This window comes from Sinocyclocheilus anshuiensis, unplaced genomic scaffold (assembly GCF_001515605.1).
Source record: "Sinocyclocheilus anshuiensis isolate Anshui unplaced genomic scaffold, SAMN03320099.WGS_v1.1 scaffold838, whole genome shotgun sequence".
NCBI lineage: Eukaryota > Metazoa > Chordata > Actinopteri > Cypriniformes > Cyprinidae > Sinocyclocheilus > Sinocyclocheilus anshuiensis.
In genome coordinates, this window is record NW_015539915.1 from 872,561 (window position 1) to 900,549 (window position 27,989).

At 35.3% G+C, this 27,989-nt stretch overlaps 2 protein-coding genes across 2 annotated transcripts in view; both read right to left on the bottom strand.

Annotated features, from left to right (window-relative positions):
• The window catches only part of LOC107686486 (integrin alpha-2-like), a 19,113-nt gene extending 10,923 nt beyond the window's left edge, over positions 1-8,190 (bottom strand). Inside the window, exons 1-19 of the mRNA XM_016483521.1 lie at positions 8,145-8,190; positions 7,187-7,310; positions 6,311-6,423; positions 6,014-6,105; positions 5,764-5,878; positions 5,552-5,679; positions 5,316-5,464; positions 4,833-4,983; positions 4,187-4,340; positions 3,988-4,061; positions 3,740-3,878; positions 3,056-3,123; positions 2,622-2,752; positions 2,379-2,542; positions 2,146-2,294; positions 1,910-2,020; positions 1,738-1,820; positions 244-385; positions 67-153 (exon numbers count right to left, since the gene is read on the bottom strand). Coding sequence (XP_016339007.1) covers positions 67-153; positions 244-385; positions 1,738-1,820; positions 1,910-2,020; positions 2,146-2,294; positions 2,379-2,542; positions 2,622-2,752; positions 3,056-3,123; positions 3,740-3,878; positions 3,988-4,061; positions 4,187-4,340; positions 4,833-4,983; positions 5,316-5,464; positions 5,552-5,679; positions 5,764-5,878; positions 6,014-6,105; positions 6,311-6,423; positions 7,187-7,310; positions 8,145-8,190 — 2,220 coding nt within the window. The remainder of the gene's footprint in view (positions 1-66; positions 154-243; positions 386-1,737; positions 1,821-1,909; positions 2,021-2,145; positions 2,295-2,378; positions 2,543-2,621; positions 2,753-3,055; positions 3,124-3,739; positions 3,879-3,987; positions 4,062-4,186; positions 4,341-4,832; positions 4,984-5,315; positions 5,465-5,551; positions 5,680-5,763; positions 5,879-6,013; positions 6,106-6,310; positions 6,424-7,186; positions 7,311-8,144) is intronic.
• A 4,526-nt stretch (positions 8,191-12,716) lies between these two features.
• LOC107686433 (integrin alpha-1-like) overlaps positions 12,717-27,989 on the bottom strand; it is a 54,417-nt gene continuing 39,144 nt past the window's right edge. The window contains exons 15-30 of the mRNA XM_016483425.1: positions 25,313-25,443; positions 24,515-24,678; positions 24,297-24,433; positions 22,293-22,403; positions 19,933-20,009; positions 19,445-19,571; positions 19,231-19,311; positions 19,059-19,135; positions 18,363-18,452; positions 17,734-17,842; positions 17,328-17,441; positions 17,129-17,233; positions 16,932-17,042; positions 16,747-16,842; positions 15,041-15,154; positions 12,717-14,947 (exon numbers count right to left, since the gene is read on the bottom strand). Of these exons, the coding sequence (XP_016338911.1) occupies positions 14,885-14,947; positions 15,041-15,154; positions 16,747-16,842; positions 16,932-17,042; positions 17,129-17,233; positions 17,328-17,441; positions 17,734-17,842; positions 18,363-18,452; positions 19,059-19,135; positions 19,231-19,311; positions 19,445-19,571; positions 19,933-20,009; positions 22,293-22,403; positions 24,297-24,433; positions 24,515-24,678; positions 25,313-25,443 (1,707 nt within the window). The 3' untranslated portion in view covers positions 12,717-14,884. The remainder of the gene's footprint in view (positions 14,948-15,040; positions 15,155-16,746; positions 16,843-16,931; positions 17,043-17,128; positions 17,234-17,327; positions 17,442-17,733; positions 17,843-18,362; positions 18,453-19,058; positions 19,136-19,230; positions 19,312-19,444; positions 19,572-19,932; positions 20,010-22,292; positions 22,404-24,296; positions 24,434-24,514; positions 24,679-25,312; positions 25,444-27,989) is intronic.

A 27,989-nucleotide genomic window follows, 5' to 3' on the forward strand; every position in this document is an offset into this window, starting at 1 on the left:
CACACACACACACACACACACACACACACACACACACACACACACACACAGATGCTTTTCTCTTACTGTCTGGCCAGGCGTCAAGGTTGGATATCCAACTCTGCAGTCGAGTGAGCCTGTTTTTGAACTGCATTTCACCTCAGTGTTGTCTCCCTGCACACACAAGCAAGAAGATTCACAGAGACAATTTCTCGTACACAAACCAGAGCAGACTTATGCCAGAACACAACATGGTGGCCGTACAGGTGGTGTAAAAGAGGCGTAGAACAGGTTCCTGGAGAAGTTAGCAGACACTCTTGTGTTGTACACATTTTCCTTCATGTTCGTTACTGTCACGACGAAGGACAGTCTTCTTCTGTCAGGTCTGACTAGAAGTGAAGATGAGCTGCAAAACACAACAAAATCTTGTTACATTTCAGGATTCTGGTTCTTTTAATACATCTAGCCCTGCTGGTAGTAACTGATTATTTTTAGTTGACTCTTAAAGGGACAGTTCACACTAACAAAAAGTCTGTCTTTCTTTCTCTCCTAGAGATTCCCAAACGTCTTTTTCAGCAGAACCTATTTGACTTTTTACTTGAAGCACTCCCTGATATTTTGAATTAATTTGAATAATTTAACATCACATTTACATGTTCATGGTTCTCTGATGTCAGTTAATGTAACTTGACATGCATATAAACCAATAATGTGATATGCTTCAAATATCTTTTTTAGTACATGTTTGATTTAGATTTTGGGCAAATTAGCGTGAGAGCACAATTCCAAAACAGCGCAGATGGGCGTGGAAATTTCTGCGGGTGATTTACTGACAATGCGCAAATTAAAGAGCGCAGACGCAACATCTTATTTACATATCGACCAACGCAATCTACCAAGCGCAACGTAAATCAGCGTAAGGATATGTTCGGATTGGGATAATGTGTTCTTCTGGCATTCCAAACATTAATGAATTAATTTATACGTGTGGAAAAAATCCTCTCCGTTCTACCATGCGCTCTCTGTTCTCTGCGGTGCCTCCTCCTAGCAACAACAAATGCAGCCATTTCAAGCGCAAAATAGTTTAAGACTAACAAGTGCAAACGTTAGTAAATCGGTGCATGATTAATTTGAATACTCTCCTCCCATACATTTTGCGTCTGAAAGGGTAAATCCTGACAGTATACTATTTTAACACCAAAAGACGCTAGTAAATCTGTCCCTTTATTTTAAAATTATTAGATTTAGTTTTTATTTTAAAATTATTTATTTATTTTACATTTTAAGTAATTATTACAAGGAGATTACTGAATAATCTCCTTGGTCTGGCCTTCATACAAAGTTGAATAGACGGCTCTTATGAAATTTTAGTATTACTTATATACTATCACAGCATTTATTGTTATATTTCTAGGTTTTATATTTTTTATTTATATTTCCAGTTTTAATTTTAGTTTAAGTTTTAGTAATTTGGTTTTGAAATTTTGACATTTTTATTAGATTTTCCTTTATGCATATATATATATATATGTGTGTGTGTGTGTGTGTGTGTATATATACATATATAGTTTTAATCTATTTTTGTTTGGGTAATTTTAGTACTTCCACTTTAACTTATTTATTTCAGTTAGTTGGCAAGGCAACATTTCAATTTTTTTATTTGTTTTCAAGTTTAAATTTTCATCTTATATTTACATTCTTAGTAGTTTTACCATTTTACATTTTACTTTCATTGTGTGTGTTTTTGTGTAAGGTTACCTAGATACATCAACAGCTTTCACAGTCAGCTTCAGGTCACAAGAGCATTTGTCATCAGAGCCACAGTCCTTTACAAAAGGGATCTGAGCAAACAGGAATACATTTGAGACAGTTTAAAAACTTTGAAACGACTGAAACTGATGCCCTTAATTATATTCAGAGGGAAGCTTACAAAAAATTCCCACGCTTTGGGCTGAAATGCATCCAGGGCAGGGCCCGTGTCTGGATTCTGTGGACTGATGTCGACTCGCAAAGCAACTGGACTCACAAAATCAGGAGTCTCCTGTTAAACAATAAAAGCAACGATGTAAAATGATCATTCAAGCACTTTGAAATGAAATGAAGCTAGCGTACAGAGTATTGTTATTCTGAACAGCGTGAGGCTTGTGGTAAGTGGCAAAAACTCACCTGCACATAGACATTATGATCAACACAGCTTTCTTTATCAGAGACGCTGACAGGTTTCTGGATAAGTCGCTCTGAGTTGTCAAACTGGGCTCTTGAAGTGGCTCTAGATGACTGCAGGTCAGCGTCAAGAGTCAGGTTGTACTTGATGTCTAAACAAAAGTGTATTTCCATTCACTTTCATGGAGATTTTTGGAGAATATATGAGATACAAAACACATGAGAGACAACCTTACCTACTTTACCCGCTAATACTGTGGGTCTGAATTTTGATCTGAAACAGACTTTGGCACTAACACACGACACCATCCTTCCTCCAAACATGCAAGGTTTACTCAGAATGCTGATCTTCTCAGGGCTGAAGGAGACCGTTGCTGTGACAGCTGCAACTCCCCTTGACCTGAGATCACAAATACTGGATGAGCATCACGGTTTCATTATGATTTTATAGATCTTAAACAACTAGACCGAGACCTCACCAGAGCTGCACTGCCTTCCCAGCCGCTCCGACTGAAATATCTGGGATTGAGTCACCGTTCATATCACCACGACTATCTAAAGAGCGTCCAAAGAAACGAAGCGCTGGGCCCAGTTTGGATCCCAGTATTTTCTGCAGAAAATAACAAGAGAGACAACAAAATAAGAAGACTTGTTTTAGTATGAAGGGAAATAACAAATAAGACAAAAAGTGGATATTTTAATGCATCTTAGTTCTTAGAAATGTACTCTTTGTATTAACATTGGTTTCATATGGTATGTTTACACTATTTTCAAGAAAAGCTATAATTAAATTATTTAATATATTTTAATGATTTAATATATATATATTTTACAAATAATAAATAAATTAATAATTCACTATTTCATATTTTTGTGTAGTCGCACCACATGACATTTTACAACCTGAAATAACCTTGCCTGGAGGAGCACCGGCCACATAAAACTCAGACGAGCCGTCGGTCACAGATGCCACAGAGTATCCTGAACACAATGCATTTGTTTAATCAAAAATACAGTCAAAACAGCATGTTACACTACCATTCAAAATTTTGGGGTCAATATGATTTTTAAAATGTTTTTGAAAGGAGCCTCTTATGCTCAGCAAGGCTATATTTATTTAATAAAAATACAGTAAAAACAGTAATATTGTGAAATATTATTATAATTTAAAATAACTCTTTTCTATGTGGATACATTTTAAATTTAAATTCATTTCTGCGATGCAAAGCTGAATTTTCAGCATCATTACTCCAGTCTTCAGTGTCACATGATCCTTCAGAAATCAGTCTAATATGCTGATTTGCTGCTCAAGAAAAAATTCTGATTATTATCAATGTTTAAAACTGTTGTGCTGCTTCATATTTTTGTGGAAACTGTGATTTCCCATTTTTTTTCCATTTTGAAATGATTAAATAATATTTTTGATCAGTTTTATGTATCCTTGCTGAATAAAAGTATTAATTTATTTAAAAATGAAATCTTACTGACCCCAAACTTTTGGACAGTAGCATGGATATGAAAAGATAAAGTTACATGACCTCTATATTTGCTTTCGTTCATTCAAAATACTTTACAGTTCGTTTTCTGGCTGGCTCACCAAGTAATGAACTGTGGTTTCTGTCATCCAGGATTTTCTCGAACGCATTTTTGAGGAAAATGTGTGATTTCCCAGCTGTTTGATGGACGACGGTCCCACTCCATCCATACGCTCCGACAGCACCAAGCATGATCACATCCTGTGGGACAAAATGCCACCCCGTCATGCCTTAATTTCTTCTGAATCAGTATGGTACATCAGAAATTAGTTTGACTACTCAATCAGATATGTTGAAAGATTACTGGCACCTTCTTATTGGTCTGATGTGCGCTGAATCCAACTTGGGACATCTCCAGTTGAAATTCCTGACCTTGACTGGTGCCTCAAATCAAACAAGACAAAATATTCGAAAGCTTATCCTAATTTAAAGCTGTTTTTTAAGTTAAAAAGGTGACTTGTTGTCACTGGATGAAGTCATTATTAATTTGGCATATGTGAACGATTTACCTTCAATGTTAAAGATCCTGTCCCCCAGAGTTCCTGCGATATTGATTAGCGCTTGCTCTGATGACACATTGAACATGTAGTTCTCTGTTGGAGCGCTAGCGATCAATTCAATCTCCTCTAGGAATTTTTGAATATTGGCACTTTGCTTGAGAATCTGAATAAATTCATAGATGACCGTAATACATCAAATTCAAAAATGATGTTTGTCTTGTAAACAAAATAAAACAAAATGCATTTAATTCAAGACATACTCTAAAAATAAAAAAAAATTAAAAATATTAAAAAATATAAAAAACGTAAAATTAGGTACTTTACACTCTAAAAAAGTGCTGGGTTAAAAAGGGACAAACCCAGCTATTGGGTTGTTTTGACCCAGCGGTTGGGTCAAAACAACCCAATTGCTGGTTTTGTCCCTTTTTAACCCAGAGCTGGGTTATATTTAACCCAGCATTTTTTTACAGTGTAGTATGAAATTTTAAACAATGAATACTTAAAATTGTTTATTTTCTGTAATGAATCTCACTGCTTATTGTATTTCACGTAATGTTCTCTCATTTCAACTTGCATAATAGATAAAAAAAATGCATAATTGTATCATATCTTGTTCACGTAATGCTTTTTTTTTTCATGCTGATCTCTCACTCACAGCAATGCCAAAGCGAATGATGCCATCTCTGTTGCATCTCTCAATGACCTCTTGACCTTTATAACCATCAGCAGATTCTCCATCTGTTACCACCACCAACACCTTAGTGGCACCGGGACGACCACCATTTTCTGGTAGGAAAGCTGTTTGTCTGAAACACAAAGAATGTTTTATTTCCCCAACAAATAAAATAAAATAAAATAAAATAAAATAAAATAAAATAAAATAAAATAAAATAAAATAAAATAAAATAAAATAAAATAAAATAAAATAAAATAAAATAAAATAAAATAAAATAAAATAAAATAAAATAAAATAAAATAAAATAAAATAAAATAAAATAAAATAAAATAAAATAAAATAAAATAAAATAAAATAAAATAAAATAAAATAAAATAAAATAAAATAAAATAAAATAAAATAAAATAAAATAAAATAAAATAAAATAAAATAAAATAAAATAAAATAAAATAAAATAAATACCTGACATTGTCAAGTGCTTCAAAAGTGTTGGTTTCTGTTCCAGTTTTTTGCTCAATACCAGAAGCTGCTGAAAGAACTTTGTCTTTATTTTGGTCAGAACTAAAATGATAAAGAAAGGACAAATCCTCTGAATACTGCATTATACTGACCTAAAAAATAAACAAAATCCCAATTAAGTCATATCATATAAATCAAAGACAAAATCAGATCAGAATAAGGTAAATAACAGTACTTACTCGAGTTTTATCTGGTCCGATATCGAGATTTTCCAAAAGCTTTATGAGAAAGTTTCTAACATCAGGCCACGGATATATACTGTTTGATCCGTCCAAAACAATGGCAACATCCATTGGCCCACCACAAGCTGAATGAGAAATTCAGATTAAGAATCACTAACTTACACTATAAAGTATTTTGTACATTTCTGACAATACAAAATAAGATGTACTTTGAATGGCAGGAGAGAAGGATGACTGGAGCGTAAACTGTGGGCTCACTTCAGCACAGACTCCTGGGTAAAAATACTGACTGCCACAGCGCTGAGCCCACAGAGGACCACACGTCTGAAACACAAACATACCATCAGCTTTCTACAGTTTCATGTCTTGTATCTTGAGTATGTCAAGGACTGAATGAGTGTTTTCAAAAAGGAGTAAGATCCCGCCCCCTGATGAAGACACAATGCTACTACAGCATACCATCAATGTGTTAGGTTTAGCTATTGGAGTGAGAGTCAGGCCCAGACTCATGTTGACATTGATGCTCTGCACACCATCTATGCTGATAGAGTCTGTGAAGACACAGATATATTTTCACGACAAGTGGGAAAAATTTAAATTATGTTAATTCTATTTGAATGGACTTTAAAGGACTTCAAAAGTATTGTGGTGTCAGATAGTTTAAAAACAATGGTGCTGTATCATGTCCAAAAGCCCATGGTCATACCACAACACTTTTTGCAAGTGCATAATTATTTAAAATAAAGAGAAATTTACCTGCAAGGTTTAGTTTCTGGCAGGTGGCTCTTCTTGAAGCACTAATGTCACACTTATAGAGATTTCCTTTTCTATTCTGAGGGTATCCACTCCAGGGAGAACCCACCAGCAGCCTGAGCAAAAATAACCATTTCTCTATGCAATCAAACTAATTATGCATGCAAATTATTTTTGCCCGTGCTTATGATATGTTTCCCTATACTCAGGGTATATTTCAACCAAAAATGAAATCTTCAGGCAATTCAAGATGTAGATGAGTTTGTTTCTTCATCGAAACAGATTTGAAGAAATTTAGCATTGCATCACTTGCTCACCAATGGATCCTCTGCAGTGAATGGGTGCCGTCAGAACGAGAGTCCAAACAGCTGATAAAAACATCTGAAGAATTTGTTTATCACAAACACGCAGCTTTTCACTTCACAAGGTGTTAACTGATGGACTGGAGTGGTGTGGATTACTTGTGGATTATTGTGATGTTTTTATCAGCTGTTTGGACTCTCATTCTGACGGCACCCATTCACTGCAGAGGATCCATTGGTGAGCAAGTCATGTAATGCTACATTTCTCCAAATCTTGGATGGCCTGAACATGAGTACACTGTTGGCAAATTTTTGTTTTTGGGTGTATTATTCCTTTAAGATTGGTAGAGTGCCAAATAATTTTCCTTTAGAATAAATGACAATTCCTGGTATTCCGGACAGGAATTAGTCATAAACAAAGCCGTCTCAAATTCCCCACTGTAATCTGTGAGTGAACTGTGACTCAAAGTATCAGTCCGACACTTCCGGAAATAGACTTTGGATCCACAATTTTTTTTTTTTTTTTATACATTTTGAACATGTTTCAGAAAAATGTCTGGTGTATGACATATCTTACCATTTTCCTTGATCATTGCTTATCTGTTGTACAGTGTAGCCAAACTCTTCTACCGCAAGACCTGAGAAGATTTTAGCCCCTGCAGTTCCCACATTGAAACCCTGAGTGTGAGCAATACAGAAACCTGCGGGGAAAAGTTTGACATTCTCAGCTATGATTTTAGACCCTATTTTGTTTGGAAATGTATATTCACATACAGTATATTTAATACGGTTCTAGTTCGTCAAAAAACTTTTTTGCCATGAGACATCTGACATTGGTAAGCCTTTTCTATGACCAGCAGTATGTCGGCATATTTCAAACAATACTGATAAGTCGAAGTGAGAACCCAACCCTTTTTAGACTTAACACCAAACACACCTTCACAACAAACAATGGGACTTATTATACAGATTTATTTGCATCAGCACAGATTTATCATGTACAAAAGTATATTTCTTTTTTAATAGTATAGATTCCAAGAGTGAGTGAGAAAATGAATGAATGAATAAATAAACAAATACATAAAATCGATTTTTGTTTTCATACAGAAAAATAGATAAATAGATACATTTACCTGAAAAGCAAAATTGGTTAAATTAATAGTTTAAATCTTAATTTTTCAAATTTTCAAATTGGTATTTATCAATTTAGTTAGATTTGTGATTAAAACAAAGAATTGTCATGGGTAGGGGAAAAAAAACTTAATTCAACATGCAGTATATTGTCTGAAAGTACAATTGTACAATTCATACGATTTAAATTGTATATTTTTAAGTTGATCTTGTTTAAGGAGGCTAAGATATTTTTACTGACAGTAATATATAAAACAGTTTCATTATAGATCATTACCACAACATCTTCATTTGTTGCAGCTTGAAAATATTAACATGTCTGTCCACCCAAATGTAAAAAGTCATGAAAACTATGAAGATTAATAATGTGTAAACATCATATGGTAAGCAAAACAAGTACTTACTCTGCAATAATAGCAGTAGTATCAACATTTTTTCCACTTTGTCCATTGCTGGAGAAATTGCTAAGAAAGAGTAGATGTGTGATGTCTCCAGTCCTACTGTAACTGTTATAATGAAACAACCTGAACTATCCCCATAGCTCAGAGGATATGATGTCATAGCAGCGCTCCTGTAAGATTCGTATCTTCCTTTCATGTTGACATTATGCAACATGCCTACCACAAACAATTGACCAATGACCAAATAAGGACGCTTGTGGCTTATTGTAACGGGCGTCACGCTTTTCATTTGACACTTCGTAAAAATCCAAAGGAAAAAGGGAAAGATAAAAAGAGCAGATTATAAACTACGGAGAAGCTAATAAAAGACACAATTTAGACATGAAATCATATTCGAAAACCGAGTCTTAATATATTTACAGCATGTTGAGAAATAGGCTATGCGCTGCTATTTTCCTGCGTTTCACTAGACTGGGCGAGGACAGGTGGGCGAAGGGGCGGAGTCATAGAGCTGAGGAAGCGCTGCACTGTTCATCATGAGTACTCACCATGAGTGTGCCCACTGCAGACTATGACACACACACACACACACACACACACAAACAATGATTAACCCAAGACTCCTGACGGGATTTTATCTCTCAGACTGGGATGTAATTGAGGAGTTTACCTAACTGGCATAGTTTCAAAGCAAACAGGAAATGTTTAAGCAATATCCCAGACAGCTTGCTCTATTTCTGCTGAATTCTACTATCGTCAAGACTCATGATGTAGCCTAAGCCACAACATCTGGCCAATAAAACCTGTTCATCATGAGTACTCATCATGAGTGTGCCCACTGCAGACTATGACACACACACACACACACACACACAAACAATGATTAACCCAAGACTCCTGACGGGATTTTATCTCTCAGACTGGGATGTAATTGAGGAGTTTACCTAACTGGCATAGTTTCAAAGCAAACAGGAAATGTTTAAGCAATATCCCAGACAGCTTGCTCTATTTCTGCTGAATTCTACTATCGTCAAGACTCATGATGTAGCCTAAGCCACAACATCTGGCCAATAAAACACATTTTTAAAACACGGTGTTTCAGATATTATTTAGGAAGCAAAAATATTGATGATTTAGTTTATTTGCCTGTTATCAATATCATTTCATCCATCTATCCACCTTATTTTTAAGAACGGTCATGTGCGAGGCTTCCGGTGTCGTTTGCTTCCATATATGTTATCTGTACCAAAACAGTCCATAATTCTGCTTAATTTATATTCCGAACTGTTATATTTGTTATCATTTTATTTTATTATCATCTTCATGAACACACTATTTTGTAGCGCAAATCGTTTTACTGTTTACTTTGTCATTCTTTTATAGTGGCTAAATCTTCACATTTAAATAAAATATTTTAACTGTAGCATTGCAAAATAAGATGGGTAAGCATGGTCATTCACTGCACTGATGTGGTCAAGAAACACTTACCAGTAATAAACTTTAGCTGGTTCCAGTCATCAAATTTGATTGTTATGCCAGTAGGTGGCAACAGGTGACTATCTTAAAGGGATAGTTCACCCAAAAATGAAAATTCCACTTTATTCAACAATTTCTTCTCTTCCGTGTCAGTCTTTGACGCACATTCACGACAGTACCACAATGCATAAGTGTGCATTGCTCTGCTTGTAAACAAGGCACAGCGCATCCGAGTTCTCCATCAGAACGTGGCTCCTGCGTCAGCAGCACCACATGTATGCGTCATGCGTCTTAATTTGTGTTCTAAAGATGAACGGAGGTCTTACGGGTTTGGAACGACATGAGTATTTGACTTCCTGTGGAAATGATTTGAAATGGTTCCAGCAGCAGAGCTCTGAAGCAGCGGACAGCGACGTCTTTATTTTGCGCCATTTTCAAACGTCCACAACCGGTGAATGGAGAACGCCGTGATTGGAGGTGTTTTTGTTGTGTGTGGTGTGTTTTGTGATAATGGAAATGGAATGTGTTGTGATATTTTATTCAAAAATATGAGGTATGGCTATAACCATAATCAATATACTGATCAATATGGTGATTGTTTCAATGATTGCTTCAATATTGTATGTCTTAATATAGACTGTGAGTCTTAGGTGCCCTCTAATGGGCAAGTATGGTGCTTTCCATTGGGCAGCGCCAATGAACTAGAGTGAACCAGTGAACTTTGGGTGACTTCCAAGAATATGTATACATATATATATTTACATACTGGTAAAAAAATTTATAGCCTGAATGCACTGTAAGTCACTTTGGATAAAAGCGTCTGCTAAATGCATAAATTATAATAATTATTATTAATTAATTATGTCAAGGATGGCACAAACAAGTATGATGAATGGCCATGAGGACACCTGCATTTAGGGAGAGGGTGAGACTAAGGTTGAAATGGAAAATGGTTCAAACTAGCGGGAGCCTACGATTAGAACGTAAACCAAGAGGAGTATGAATTAATTGTAGCAAAACTAGTGGAGTAAGAACAATCAGAGGCCGAATTGTAATTTTTTGGTTGAAAAGACTGATAAGAACAAGGTATAAGTATGGCTGCCTGTGTAGAGGTTAAAAAGATCAATATGATTTAAGTGTAAGTTTTCGAGTGTCCACTAGGGGGAGATTGAAGGTTGCAGGTTGTAGCTGACAGAGGTCACAGTCAATAGGGATGGGCGATACCTCTTATTTTATTTTCGATCCGATACTGATATTTTCAATCCCAGTATCATCGAGTATGAATTAATTGTAGCAAAACTAGTGAAGTAAGAACAATCAGAGGCCGAATTGTAATTTTTTGGTTGAAAAGACTGACAAGAACAAGGTATAAGTATGGCTGCCCGGACAAAGACAGATGTGGCGGCTGTCATCTCAGCTTTGTTGCTGTGTTCAAGAAAGTCTTATTTTGGCATCTGGAACTCTGCTTCTTGAACTTTGACAAATTTGAGAAGACCATTGTTTGTTCCACGACAAATGTAAACGCACAATTTACACGATTGAAAAGAGCATGGAAATCTGACTAAATCTCCTATGACAACTTGTAGTGTTACATATCATCGAGACAACAAAACGCAAAACACTGCAGACAATAGGTGAATGCCGTTATCACCGTTTTCCATGTTCGTGGAGTAAATATTTTTACATGGCTGCGTTTGACCAATCAGCGTACACTACCTCACTGGTAGTTCCTATAGAACTGTTTCAGACCCTACTCTGAAGTAGGAGCTAATTAGTTCCCCCAATGGAGTTCTTAGAACTAAACACATTCCTAGTTCCTGTGGTGTGAACACACCAAAAGTGAGAACTTCAGCCAATAGTTCTAGGAACTATGAAAAGATTCCTCCGGTGCAAAGGGGCTTTACACAACAATTGGTTCCAGTCATTAAATGTATTTGGCTGAGCATTACAGTGTTACATTTAGGGTTGGGTACCGAAACCCGGTGCCAATATGGCACTGGTACCTATGTAACCGGTATGTACTAGAACGAGTTTCTGCGCGAGGGCGCCCTCTGGCGTCCAGTATGACTGAAACAGACATTAAATGTGTTTATAGCTTTCAATAATTGCCAGTCCATCCTATTTTTTTTTTTTAAGTATCAGTTCAGGCACCAAAAAAACACAAAACACACACAAAAAAAACCCTACCAGGACTGTGTTTGCTCAGAGATATGCAGAGTTTCTGCTTTGGCTTAGTTTTGAACTGTTTACTTTGGTGGAGCAAAAATAAACTATTTTTGTTGTAATTATGCGTATACTCATTTCCTGCAGTATATCTGGGCACAGGAGCCTTTACCTAATCTGTTTCGCCAATATCCTATTATTACAGTTTTAACTCAGGGTGCTTTTGACTGAGTGAGAAAATGGATGTGTGGCATGAGAGCATGAGAAAAGTGTCAATTGGCAGCCCTGTGGTGACCGTTTCCTTGCTTCTTGGAATACCCTCAGTACTGTATAAATAAAAACACACACAAATATGTCTCTTAAAGTGTCTAAATTACAAAATAAGCATTTATTTTTTTTGACAATATGTGCAAGGCTTTTTAAATCCGTGCTGAAAAGTATGTGCAATATGACAAACCAGTGCATTACATAGAAACTTCACAGCAGAGTATCTGACAGGTGCCCAAGACCGATGGTCTTCATCTGAGAGTGAGGCTTAATTATCTTACATGTTTTCACCAAATTATTTTTAAACCGTTTTTGTGTGTCTGAAACATGAATGCAGTTGATTGTAATATTTTATACAACAGAATCATGGCATCTCATTCAACAAAAAAAGTGACTAAATGACACAAAAATATGAGAGTGGATGTTGAAGTTACAGTGCCAAATATGAGTCAGCTTTTGAACCCACACAGCAATACATTTTTTCATGCCAACTTTAAAGAACATTTTTTTCTTGTGTTGAAATGACAGTTATATAATAAGACAGGGATCCTCAAATCTGGCCCACGAGATCCACTTTCCTGCAGAGTTTAGCTCTAACCCTAATCAAACACACCTGAGCAAGCTAATCAATATCTTCAGGATCATTAGAAAATCACAGGTAGCTGAGTTTGATCAGGGTTGGAGCTAAACTCTGCAGCGCATAGGCCCTCCAGGGCAAGATTTGAGGAACCCTGTAATAAGACATATACTACACATCATAAGGCAGTACCACATGAATAAGAAACAAAGCCGAACACTTGCAGAACACCGTTCACATCTTTGCATGTATTGTTTTCTTGTTTTACAAAAAAAAAACCTCAATTGATCAGTTTTCACCATTGAATGAGTGTTCATTTAAACCACCAATTAAATAAAAAAAAAAAATAATTAAATTATATTTATGACTCATATTATAAAGCAGAAAAACAGAGTTGGGAAGCACTTTCTTTCTGTTCTTTTTCTCTGAATATTTTAAATATTCACACTTGGGGGTTAAGCTGAAGTTCTAGCATGCCACATTTATCATTTTCGGCAAAAACAGGCACATTAAAAATCAAATATGTTGAAACCGATGCCAGTCAATGGCAAATTGTGGTGCTTTGTGCTGAACAAAAGCTTGCAATGGCCTTGCAATTTGCTTATATGGTCTTTAAGGCGTTTATGAAGAAATTAGGAGAAAGGGAAAGGAAAAAAGTGGTCTAAAAAAGAAAAACCCCTGAAAAACAAACAAACAAACAAACAAAACAACAACAACTGTGGAACCAGAAACAATGTAACTACCACAAAACATTAGCTTAATGAATCATTAATTAATTACAAATGTATTCATGCTTTAATCTTGCTTTAATTCTTCTTCCCATTCAAAGACCCAGAGCATCATAAATTAAGGCACTCATACTCTATATGTATGTTTGATTGCACCATTTGCAATATCTGTAATTTAGTCTCATTTTGCATTTTGTATAATTTAACCACACTATATGTATGCATAGCAGTACATTTGTGCACTCTGTGTGTGATATTTATTGGGGTTCATAACCTACATTTTCTTTATTGTTAAAATACTCTCTTCTACTCCAAATTAATATAAAGAGTCAACTATAAGTCATTTGTAGATTAAGCACCTTAAAAGTATAAGCACCTTGTCTTTGTGGTAATCTCAAAATATTTCTCTGTTTGTTTGATCCTCCTGACAACAGCAACACTGACTTAACCAATGGTGTGATTTTAGGACGGGGCTATCGACCAATAGGAGAGCGTTTGGGAATCCTGTTTGAAAACAGTCATTATTTAGTTTGGTGCTGGCATAGAGGTGCATGAATTACACACTTTAGCTTTAACATTTCTGTTTCAGTCAAGTAATTGTTTTCCTAATATTTACATATGGCAAAAATCGAATGAGAAAGTGATTCCAGACATTCACTGCAACCCATCTGGAACACCTGAGAAATACTGCGGGCATGAAGACGCTTTCTACCTCAGAAAACAAGACAGGTATCACACTGAATACAGATGATGTAATAATTTTGATAAAGCCATTACTTTATCATTAACATGGTATTGCATACATAACTTTATATACACTTTAAAGCTTTACATTTACAGTACAGACCTTTTCCTCTTCATACTTGTAGACAAAAAGTATGAAAAACGTCAGTGCCAAAAAATTGCTTTGTGAACAAAAAAAGGAATGTGACAATATTCATAGCCCATAACACTAATCAAAACAAATGCTTTGAATTAAAAAACATCACTGTACAGCGCTCCATCAAAACAAGCTCTAAAAGTGAGTTATTGGAATAAACCTGTTGCCAATAACAGTGTATGGTTCTGATTACGGGACTGTAGATCACTGTAGATGTTACCAGGACAGGTTCCTGATCCTTGCTATGCTGATGATGAATGCCGTAGGAGGGTTACAGATGAGGGTCTGAGGTTGGTTGGTGGAATGTCGAGTTCAGACAAGATGAACCTTTGGTGCTTTGCTGTTCAAGCTTGACTCTCGTGGTTTTGCAAAATGTCCACCGATCTTGTGGCATCTCAGAGGTTCACTTGAGTTCACATTCAGTCGAATTTTGCAGTGAGCAACATGAAGATAAATCAACGTGTCAAGCAAAGCGCTGGGTTCTCTTTGGTATGCTCTACAATACACTAGTTGTGAACCCAGATGTCCTACATGACTGATCTTCATATTTCTGAATGTTCCTGGTGATTCTTCTGCTTTATGATTTCCATGACCTTGGCTAGCGGTGAAGTATGAGTTGACCTGAGGGGTGGAGGCTACAGATCCACAGGCTTCAATTAGAGTCCTTCATATCTTCCTTCATGTCCTCGACTGATTTTCTCTTGAAGAAGCCAGCCTGGAGGAGAGCATTCAACATAGTCAACATTCAGCATCACTGTGGTACTGTGAGTGTGCAGAGGAATTAACATAAGCAAATTAGAAAGCTTACCTTCCATAAAGCAAAGATGACAAGTGCCAGAATTAAAAGTCCTATTAGAATACTAAGGATTATAATCCATAGAGGGATTCCACTTCGTATGTCTTTGGTGACTTGAATCTTCACCTGCGGTAAACATATAACACTAGTCACTATTTAAAAGCTAAAATGGAGTACAAGTCCTAATTTAAAGGTGCTGTAAGAGATTTAAGCCATTTTGTTAACTGTTCAGACCAAGAATGATATAACAATAGTTAATAATTAAAAAATTAATAATTAAAACGGAACCTCTGCATGGATGAATTGTTCACAATAAGATCAGTAACATGCATTTAGAAAATAGATAATGTGAACTATCATTTCCACTTTAATAGTATGAAATAAAATATTATTTAGGGATGCAAGATACATTAGGTTTCATTTAGATTTGTTAACTGTCAATATTAGAGTTTTTTTTTGTAATTATCTGTATCCAAAGAAAATAAGTAAAAGAAATAATCTCTCAGATGGGAGCTGACTCCCACTGTTCACTTAAAGTAGCTGGCTCATCATAGAGCGACACATCAGTAATTCCTGTTTTCATAACCCAGGATGTCCTCTTGAGTTTCTATATTCTACTGGAATTGCAAAACAATCCCTTACAGCACTTTCACAGAATATATAGACTGTACCTGATGCAATGTTTAATCTTAATGGTCATGATGTTAATTTAAAGTGATAGTTCACGCAAAAATGAAAATTACCCCATGATTTACTCACCCTCAAGCCATACTAGGTGTATATGACTTTCTTCTTTCAGACGAATGCAATCAGAGTTATACTAAAAAATGCCCTGACTCTCCCAAGCTTTATAATGACAGTAAATGGGGGTCGAGATTTTGAAGCCCAAAAAATTGTATCCATCCATCATAAGAAGAATGCTCCACACGGCTTTGAGGGGTTAATAAAGGCCTTCTGAAGTGAACCGATGAGAATGTGTGAGAAAAATATCCATATTAAAAACTTTATAAACCGTAATCTCTAGCTTCCACTAGCTGTCATACGTGCGTTCATGACAGAGTGGCGTTCCAGCGGATGTCGTAGGACGTCGGCGTAGCGTAAACTCCGGTGAGAATATGCTAATCTCATGAGAACCAAGTTTTTTTCAAGCAAAAAATATCGAAATCCTCTGACATTTTTCTTTACAAATCCTCGTTTTGTACTTCTAATTTGTGACCGGTGTTTTGTTTTGCTCACTCCTCTGCACTTCGTTACTTCTCACCGGAGCTCAAGCTATGTCTACGTCATCCGCTGGAACGCCACTCTGTTGTGAACGCGAGGACAACAGTTAGCGGAAGCTAGAGATTACTGTTTATAAAGTTTTAAACATGGATATTTTTCTTACACAAATGCTTCAGAAGGCCTTTATTCACCCCTGGAGCCGTGTGGAGCAATTTTTATGATGGATGGATGCACTTTTTTGGGCTTCAAAATCACGACCTCCATTCACTGTCATTATAAAGCTTGGAAGAGCCAGGACATTTTTTTTATATAACTCCGATTTTATTCATCTGAAAGAAGAAAGCCTTATACACATAGGATGGCTTAAGGGTGAGTAAATCGTGGTATTTTTTTTTTAATTTTGTGAAAAAAAAAAATATATATATCCCTTTAAGGTTGTTTGAATTGCTGCTTATATTTATATTAGTGCAAAATCCAGGGCGCGTTCGTTTTCATACCTCTCTGATCTTGACGTTGTCATTTAACACAAACAGGCCCGTGTCCTTGCTCTCCAGCTTGGCATCGACAGCCATGTGAATGTTGGAAAATTCTCCCTATAGATGAATTATTACTATTACTACAGCATACTGACAGATCACACGCAGCAGAACTGTGAAAGTAAATGAGAAGATGAAGGGCGTACTTTGATGAAGGTGGGTCGCCACACTCTGAAAGTGGTGTTGATCTGATTGAAGTCTCCAGGTGGGATGGAGCAGCTAAACGACTCACAGGGATTTCCTTCTTCTTTGCAACTCTGAAAGAACGAAAAATGATACGAGAAAAACACTTACCATCAGATATCCATTTCACATATTCATGAGAAAAGCCCTGCTTACTCACCAAAAGATATACACTCAAGGTCTCTTTTTTAGGATTCACTGTATAAGGCTTGTCAGGCTTGATGCCTAAAGGGTTAATCAGTCTGCTGGCATCACAGCTAATGCCCTGTGAGAATGAAATGAGGCAGTTGAGATATTTCTGAGCAAGTCACGTACTGTAGTCAGCGCCACAAATAGCTTTAAGGAATCAGAGCACCTACCGTTGTGTAGCTGACATCTGTCAAGTACAGCAGAAAGTTTTTGACAGACGTTTGATATGGAAACATTATCTTGAGCAGCAGTGGAGGACTCTGCATTTCAGGATCCCTCTCAATCTGTTGAGCACAAAGGGAAATCAATCAGAAATTGATCATCAACAGAGCATTCACACTCAAACCAGTTTAAGTGAATCTGGATCATAACAACTCCCAATGACAATCTGACATTGGCATCAGACTCCATTTGACTCCAAGATGACTCCTCAGCCATGCAGTATCTTAGTTTAGTCATTTTTACCATTTTAACTGCTATGACATAGACATAGTTCTCTTTAAAAGTTCCTAATTTTGTTCACATGATGCCCTGAAAGAAGTGATTCAAACTCCAGATTGACGTTTTGAGTCTTACCGTGTAGCTGATTTTCACCTCATCCCCGATCACACTAGTGTGGTTGAAAACGCTGGGTATCGTCTCCTTCTCTTTAAATATGATGTGGTCCTGCTTCATATACTTGTTTCTAAGATAAAAACGTATTTATACTCTGACCAGCAGTCCTGGTGTATATATCATTTGAACATTTAATTACATTTCACTATGCAAATTACTTTATATATGTTAAATATAGAGTACATTTTAGATATATTAGACTCTTAAAAATAATGGTGCTTCACGATGCCATAGAAGAATCTTTTTTTGTCTAAATGGTTCCATAAAGAACCTTTAACATCTGAAGAACCTTTCTGTTTCACAAAAGGTTCTTTGTGGCGAAAGAAGGTTCTCCAGATTATAAAAAGGGAAGAAAGAGATGGTTCTTTAAAGAACATTTTGACTCAACGGTTCTTTGTGGAACCAAAAATGGTTCTTCTATGACATCGCTTGAAGAACCTTTTAAGCACCTTTATTTTTAAGAGTGTACAGAATGAAATGGCAAACTGAATAAATCTCATCTGTCAATGCATTAACATTACTGCTTAGTTCAGTTCTGCTCAGATGCTTATTTTGGCAAAGTTGATTGGTTGGTTTAAAAAGCCACTTACACAGTGAATCTCAGGTTGGCTTCGTGCTGCACAGGGATGATGATGCTCACAAAGTTGTCTTTCAAGTCTGAATCCGACTCCTCACTATCACTGCAGTCAAAATAATAATTATATATCAAAATACTGTGCCCCTATTCTATGGAAACTTGTTTCGGCCACTGAATAAAAAAAACAAAAAAGGTAATTGCAACTTTTTATCTCAGAATTCTGACTATACATCTTGCAGTTGACTTTTTTGTATCACAATTGTGAGATTGTGCATGTCAGAATTGTGTGATATACAGTAAAATCGCAATTGTGTGTTATAAAGTCAGAACTGCAAGATGCAAACAATTGTAAGAAAATAGTTATTTCCTCTGAATTGGACTTTGTAACTTGAAATTGTGAATTTATATCTTTTTTTATCATTCTGAAGTCAGAACTGCGAGATGTATTTTCGCAAATGTGAGAGAAAAATTCAGAATTACAAGAAAAAAGTCAGAACTGTGAGTTTATAGCTTGAAATTCTGACTTATTTTTTGCAATTGAGTTCATATGCAATTCTGAGGAAAAAAAGTCAGAACTGCGACATAAAAAGTCACAATTATCTTTTTTATTTTTGGTGGAAATGGGCTTCCATATTATTCTCTGTTTAATTGAGTCAAACACAGTAAAAAGTGGATTTAATTAGTGAGTAGTCATGGGCGTAATTCTTACGTGGTTGCAGTAACATTGATCACAATGTCCTTACGAATATGAAAGGGATTGGGCTCGAACTGGATTTTGAAGCTTTCCTGTTGGATTGACATGATAAGAGTGTAAACAGAACGAGATATAATAATGCACATTATTTGATTATGTTAATTTAATAGTAAGAGGCAAATCTCACCTTTTTGTCAGTTTTAAGAAAAGGATATCCAACTGCACATACTATTCTGGTATGATTCGTTTCACAGTCTTTATCTTTGGGCTGCAAAAAAGTGACAACAGATATTAACTGTTTTTGAAAATAGCAATGACTTTTTCCTCATTTTGAATGTATTTGTCGCTGATTTGTTCCATCTAAAAGTTTTTCTTGCCACATTACAGATGACAAATCCTACCTCAACTTTCACATAGTTGATATTTTCCGTGTGGCTCAGTGTAACCTTAGTATTGTAAGCATTGTCTCCGCTGTTGTGGATGTCGATGTTGACATAAAACTTCTCCTGGTTGCTTTTTATGAGAAGTCTATAGAAATACATGGAGATGGACAAAGTCAATTTGCATCTAGTGCTCTCGTTCGCTTCTATTATCTTGTTGTAATGTCTTGCAGACAAATCTGAGGTTGATGACTTTGACAGAACAACGTGTGCTGAACCTATTCTCTCAAAAGTCAACAGAAGGGGGCAGCAGACAACAGGAAATGACAAAAATACATGGGCATAAACAAGAAATCATGTACTATACGAATAACACAGCCACTTCAGATCATGCCATAATTATCTGAATTGTCATTTTACATATACTGTATAATAATATCAAGGAATGAAGCAGAAAGGCACAAATAGGACGATTTAACTGACCTCATATTAAAAGCGATTAATAATACCTTGAGATGTTTGCAGTGGCTTTAAGGTGTAGATTAGCAACACACTTGTCGTTATTCCCGCAGTCCACTAATGCAATCTAGAGCAAAGAAAATACAAAGAAACGTAATAACGGATGATTTATTTTGACGTGCTCGAATGGTGGTAAAAACAAACTTCAAAAGCATCTTCATCCCTTTAAGTTTGCCAAACACTGTTAGTCTGAAACAGTATCAGTATCTGTAACAGTATCAGTATCTGCTGTACAGAATCAGCTTTTGTTTTGCACCCTTTCCCAACAATGTAATTTAATTGCAACAAGCATTAAGCCAAATGTTTCCCACAAATATTTGTGTCAGGAATTGTTTTCCTGCTCCAATGCTTTAGAAGACATGAACAACAGAACTCGAGGGAGTAGCAGAGGCAAACACTCAGTGAAGTTTCCAGGAAAATGTGTTCTTCCTCCTGATAACCTTATCTCGTGAGCTTGTAAAGCTGTCTCCTTGGGTTTATGTGTGTGTGTGTGTGTGTGTGTGTGTGTGTGTGTGTACTTGTTTATGCTACATTGTGGGGACCAGCCTGCAGTCCCCACGAGGGAAAAAAATATTAAAAATAGTAAACGATGTTTATCTGAAAGTGTAACAATGCAAACAGGTTTTCTGTAAGGGGCAGGTTTAGGGTTGGGTTAGGGGATAGAAAATATAATTTGGTCAGTATAAAAACAATAGAAGCCTATGGAAAGTCCCCACAATTTACAGAAACAAACATGAGTGTGTGTGTGTGTGTGAACACAATGAGTTATATAAGAAACCTCCAGTTCTGGATGGACTGGGAGTAAAATCAGGACTCATTCCAGCCATAATCCTCTACTTTATGTATCACTTATTTTTCCCCTTTATGTCTATAGCGCTTTGTACTATACAGATTGTTTCAAAACATTGATAAACATGAAAAAAATGATTCGAATGATGCAACAGAATTTAATTCTGCTGTAAAGCAGTTCTAAAAGGACAAGGATAAATAGTCGCTATTCAGTTGAAATCAGCTCATCGCTGATTCAGTTCAGTTAAATAACTGTGTAAAGTCAATTAATGTGTAAAGTCCATGCATATAATACAAATATCACCTGCTGTATTGTCTAATTCAGGGGTTTGATGATTAAATATTTAACACAATTATTTATTTATGTAGTTATTTATTTTAAATTTGAATTCACAAAACTGGTTTTTGCTTTCTAAAAACTGGTCAAAATTCATGAGATTAATAATGATTTATTGTATTTAGCACAATATTTTTGTATTGTGAGTATTTCAACATTCATCTGACATATATTATTATTTATTTTAAAACGTAATTTGCAAACAACAGTAATATCATGCTTGACATTTTGGAAATATCTTGTGAAAAAATATTTAGGTCTTTTCTATATTGAATGTTTTGTTATTATACATTTTAGATATATTATTTAATTTGTAAACAACATATCTTGATAATATCATGTTTGATATTTTTGAAATACTTTGTGAAAAAATATTTGAGTATTTCTATATTAAACTCAAATGTTATTATACATTTTAAATATATTACTTAATTTGTAAAAAAAAACTAAAAACAAAAAAAACATGCTGTCTTTCTTTATAATATCATGTTTGTTATTTTAGAAATATTTTGTGGAAAGTATTTGAGTATTTCTATATTCATCTCACATTATTATACATTTTAAATTCATTATTTAATGTTGTTTTTATAATATCATGCTTGACATTTTTGAAATATTTTATGATGAGTATGAGTATTTATAAATTCCTCTCATGTTATTATACATTAAAAATAATATAATAATATAACATATTATATATAAAAAATATTTAATTTGTAAACAACGTTGTCTTTATAATATAATACTTGATATTTTCTCATCAAAAAGTCAGCACAACTAAATAACAAATTACATTTTAAAAATGAAAAACGATCTGTGTAAGTAATCAAAACTCACAAGGAAATTGTTCAGATTCATTCAAATCTGAATAATTATACTTCACCTTTCATGAGCAAAAAAAAAGTGAGCATGTCTTTTCATATTTATGTTGCAAGAAAATGTACATTTAAATGAATAAAGTCATCATGCCCAACTAGTCGTCTTGACATTACTTCTGCCAGTCCATCCCTGCTTCAGCTAAATAATCTCATTATAACTGCGTGTGAGAGAGCAGCTCAGCATGGAGAAAGTCTCCCAGCGCTTGTAAAATTAGAGAGACTTCATTAGCCTAACGTACAGCTGCCGCCCGCATTCACTCCTTCTTTAATGAGTGTTATTACTGCAGCAGTGACCCACACATATAAACCTCCGGCTCTGATAGAGGAAGAGAGCATGAGATCTTACAGTCTTGTTGAGTGACGTCGGTAATTCCCCGTCTAGAACTGGACCCGAGTCTTCATCCATTAAACCGAATTCCAGCGTGACCATAATGGGGTCTCTGAAATCCAGTTTATCCTGTGGGGGATAATAAAAGATGTTGCAAATTTTTTTAAGCTTAACGTCTGTCTAGCAACTCAGCAATAAACAGACTGAAAAGCTACAGAAATGGTATCAGATTCATTCTGTCGCTAGCAGCTGCCATTATAAACTATATATTATTGGCTTAAGTCATATTCTCATATTGATCGTGCAGTATTGCAGCCGTCCATCATTGACACAAGGGGGCATCACTTCTTTTGCTCAGTTTGCTCACAGACTGCATACTTCCTCTGGATCTCCGAGGGCAAGTATGCAGTGAAGCAGGACGTGCTGCAGTCTCTCAATGGAGGCTGGGATGATTTTTCTGGCCTCGGGCCTTTGATCAGAGAACCTCTGGCTTTTATTAAACTCAAGTCGTCTGGTTTCAAACGCTTAGTTTTATGCTCTTTATCTACTGAGAGATGTTAAACGTAACATTATCTAGATCAGAGGCAAAAACAATAGACAGTTAATGGTTTCGGAGAAGAGGAGGGACTGGTTTTATAAGAAGCTCATCTGGAGGGAGTGTACAGTCTCCATTACAAGCTACTACTTTACATTTATAGATTTGGCAGACACTTTTATCCAAAGCAACATATATTACATGCACCGACAGATTTTCTCATCACTATGCTTTAAAATATATTTTTAAGGTCAATTTGATAGATGATAAATAAACTTTTACAGACAAACATAACATTTTTTTTTAAATATATATATATTTTTTTAAATTAAAAAAAATTGTTTTTACAGATTTTCATAAATATTATTTATTTTCGGTTGTACCACATGACACGTGTAGCCTTGTCATAAAACGGTCAAATCGTCTGACACTTTAAGAGACTTATTGACCTATGATATAATTTCCTGTTTTGTGTTTTCCCTGCATATTTCTGCATGTTAATAGTTAATATTTCTGATATTTAATCAAAACTGCTTCAAGAAACAGTAAGAATTATTATTGTTAACAAAAACTAAAAACCTTTAGTTTATTGTTAACAAAAACTAAAAACTAAAGAACCTTTTCATTATTTGAAATAAAACAAGCATTAAATGAAATTAAAAAAATAAAAATAAATTTTTTTTAAACTTATTTTATTAACTAGCTGACAAGACAACAATTTCAGTTAAATTGAATTAATAAAATAACTGCAATTTAAATATATTTATATATAATTATATTATAAATGTAAATAAATATTATAAACGAAAACTAAAACTATATAGCCATTTAAAAAAAAATACAAAAAAGATAACAAAATTACTAAAATTAAATAAAAAATACAAAAGTTTAAAGTAACAACTTATTACTAAAATTAAATTAAAAATACAAAAGTTTAAAGTAACAACTTATTCAAAATATGAATAGAAACTATAATAGTATATCAATGATACTAAAACAACACTGATACTTCATAAGGTGTTCTTTTCAAGAATTTAATGAGGCGTATTTCTTCATTATAATATCAGGACGGTTGCACCACCCTGACATTTTTGCCTTTAGGCCCCCTAAACATATCAAAATTAATTTCAATTCAGAAATTCACACATATATTTTCATCACAGAAGAGGTGAATCCAAGTAAATATATGTATTAATATAATTTTTAATGAATGAACAACTAATAAAACTAAAAACATCTTAATTCTAGAAGAGTTATTGCCTTGTTTGCTTGTCTTTAAGGCTATGTATGTCATCCAAAAAAGGAGCAACATCATGTTTTTTATACACTAAACTGTTACTTGTTCTAAAACGTAGCTTGTTGCTGGAGAACTCTAGTAGCGTTTCTTCTTTATATACACACCGTACACACAACTGAACACGAAGAAGCTAAAAATCACGTGACAGAAGTTTGCGCGGCCCTCTTGTGTATAAGACTGGTTTACTTGCCGATGTGTAGAAGGTGTGCTCTCTGCAAAGCCTGTCCACGATGGACTCGTTCTTCAGCAGCCTCCTGTTGTCCGTTTCGTTAAACCGTCCTCTAGCAATCGCTCTCAGCGAGTCAAGAGTCAAACTGTACCTGATGACTGGAGCAAAACACCATTCGAAAACGCAGAATTGGAAAGATTTGACTGACAAAACATAAAGAAAGCGCATCACTTCCTCACCCGTTCCTGTGTTTGTGTCTTTGTCAGACTTGATTCGATATTTGAAGCACACTTTGGTCTTCACACATACTGTGGTCCTCCCTTGAACCTGACAGGTCTGCTGCAGATTGATCTTGCTAGGGTCGAAGGTCATCTCGGCAAGAAGCTCTGCGACATCCCGAGACCTGGATTCAACAAATACAACAAGATGTTTACTTGAACGGATCCGCATTTGGAGGATTAATAGGTGTCTCGTTTCGCTCTGTGCAACAACAGCTGGTTCGTAGATCATAGATTGAGTTCAGGCTAACGAAACACTTCAGATGGCCTCCAGAAATACAATATGTGGTCAATTACAGGCAAATTGAGAGCTCCTAAAAGGCTGGGTGGTGCAGTTTGGGGAGTGAAGATGGCAGAGGTCACTAGACTCCATGGCTTTGCTCTACAGTCGCAGGGTTTCGGCGTTTAGGGGTCATTTTCTGGAATCTGTGATCTCTACAGGGGATCTAAGAGAGGAAATGCAGCCAAGCGTTTATTTGGTGGTTGGAGGCACTCTCACACAGTTTCAGAGGCCAGCAGAAATGGGTCGTAGCGGAGGGACGTAACCCCTGACGGACAAGCCTCTGCGATGTGGGATGTTTAGGCTCGGGTCCAAATTCGAGACAGCTGCTGCGGGTGGGAACGAGGAAGCTGGACGTCCAGAGGGTAGTGGGTTCAAGTTACACACCCATGATTTTATTTAAGCCCTGGACATTAGTGGGAATTTGAAATGTTGTACTACAGGATAGATTGAGAGGAATAAATTCAATGAAAGTTCACCAGAAAAGCGCGGCTCCTCCTATTCCTCCGATGGTGACGTCAATGATGCCGTCATCATTCAAATCCATGATGCCGTGAATCGATTGGCCGAAGAACTTCATGCTCTCTCCGTCTCCTCCAGCAGCAATACGCTAAACACAGACATATACAGGTCATATATAACACGGCTAATTCCTGTAGGAGCTTATGAATGTAGAGCAGGGCAGCAACACTGGAGGAGGTCATTTACGGTCTGATTTTTAAACAAAAAATGTGTGAAAATAACAAACTGCAATATAACTTATTAACATGTAAGTTTGCATAAATATAATAAATACTGCATTCTATAAATTAAACAAAATACCATACTTATTTAGTTATATTATTAATATCACATATTTTATTAATATATAATGTAATATTGCATTATAGGCATTAAACAAAAAGGTGATATTTATTATAGTATTTGAAAGTTTATATAAATAAAATAAATACTACATTATATGAATAAGGTAGGAATACAACATTTATTTTATTAATGAAGCATATATTAATATATTATATATTGCATTATAGGCATTAAACATGACCACAACTATTATTATACTATTATACTATTTATATACATACAAAAATAAATACTTCATTATATGAATTAAGAAATACAATATTTACTAAAGTTTAAAATAAATAAATAAATATTGCATTATAAGCATTAACCAAGAATACAACGTTTATAATTATATTACAGTTTATATATATATATATATATATATATAAAAAAAAAAAAATTAAAATATATAGAAATACAATATTATTTTATTAAGAAGTTTATATTAATATAATAAATATTCCACTATACAGTATGCACTAAACAAAAGCACATTATTATTATTAATATTATTATTATTATTAACTAATTGCATGCATATTACTAGCATATTGGCTGTTTATTAGTACTTATAAAGCACATATTAATGTCTTATCCTGTATGACCATATTGTAGATCCCTTAATCCACCCCATACTGTACAGTACCTAAACTTAACAGCTACCTTACTAACCATTATTAAGCAGCAAATTAGGAGTTTATTGAGGCAAAAGTCGTAGTTAATAGTTAGTTAATAGTGTGAGAATTGGTCCCCAAACTACAGTGTGACCATTGCTATTGTTATTTTTACTTTTATAATAAACATTTATGTTAATATAAAAATTAAATATCTAGTCCAGATAAAGGTAAATGGCTCAGTTCAGCTAAATGTTTTACTGTCCAGCATCCCTGTGACCCTACATAGGATACATAAGTATTTGGAGAGTGGATAAATGGATGAACAAGTATATGAATCTGTACATATATTTTAATGTCTAATTATCACAAATACACTGTAAGCATTAGGCTAAACTAGGGGTGCAACGGATCGTAGATGATCCGTAAACACAGTCTTAAGTTAACGTAAACAGCTGAGAAAGAAACCGGATGTGTGTCAGTATTAGGTCCATGCATTTTGGTCTTAAAGAGACAGCAGCCAATAAATACCTGTTTCTGTCTGCTAATCAAACACCACAGCTCTAACAAAGATGAATCTGTATTTAACTTGTGCAGTGAGCACTATTGTGTTATTTTACACTTAATTCTTACATTTCTGCATCTGAATGCTACTGTTACTGACTTTATTTATAACTGTGTTTTGTTGTATTTCTATGCTTGTAATTTGTGTAATTGTTCTTGTTTTATTACTAACTTTATTATTTAAGCTAGTAGTTTTTGCTGTGGTATAGAAGTACTTAAAGTAAGCTTTCACCAAATTTTTTTATTTATTTTTTGATGATCCGAAAAATGATCCGATCTGTGACTCAAAATCCGTAATATGATCCGAACCGTGAGTTTTGTGATCCGTTGCACCTCTAGGCTAAACACATGAATATAGGCGCATTTCCATTACAGATTTACGCAAAACTTTGGCGATATTTTATAAATGTCGATAAAAAAGTATTGCGAAATGACGGCGCTTCCATTAACTGATGTTATGCGACTAAAACTTAATTTTCTCCTCTCGCGATAAGTCATGGCAATGGATTTTGATGGGATTTTGACGGATTTTGGCTACACCAGCCATTATATTTAATCGAAGGAGGCGTATGCGTGAATCTTGACAGAAGCAGCATGGAGAGCAGCTTCTGGGACGTGCCGTGGCGCGACTGGTAACACAAGTGTTGACTAGAGTGGCCGCGATCAGCTCCGGTGGCCATGTTGGAGCCGAAACCCGCCCCTTATACTTGAGAGCAGCCACATATGAAGTGTTTCTTGGAGGTTGTAGTACATTGAGGAATGATCATATGCAGGGATTGAAATTAACTTTTTCACTCACCAGTCACCAGCCATACTAAATTGTTAAGTTACCGGCCATTCATAACTTCTACTAGCCAAAGAAAAAAAAGAAAAAAGAAAAACAACAGCTTGAGGCTGTCTACACTGGGCGTGACAAAGCGACCATGCAAATACATTCACAAATATGTGTATGACACTGTGCACTTTACATGCACTATACATTATTAAGATCACAGATACAGAACAACAACACCCGGACTCTGTTATAATCATTCTCGGGGAATTTAATAAAGCAAACCTCACACACGAACTGCCAAAATTCAAACAACACATTACATGCCCACACCAGAGACAAAAAAAATTTGGACCC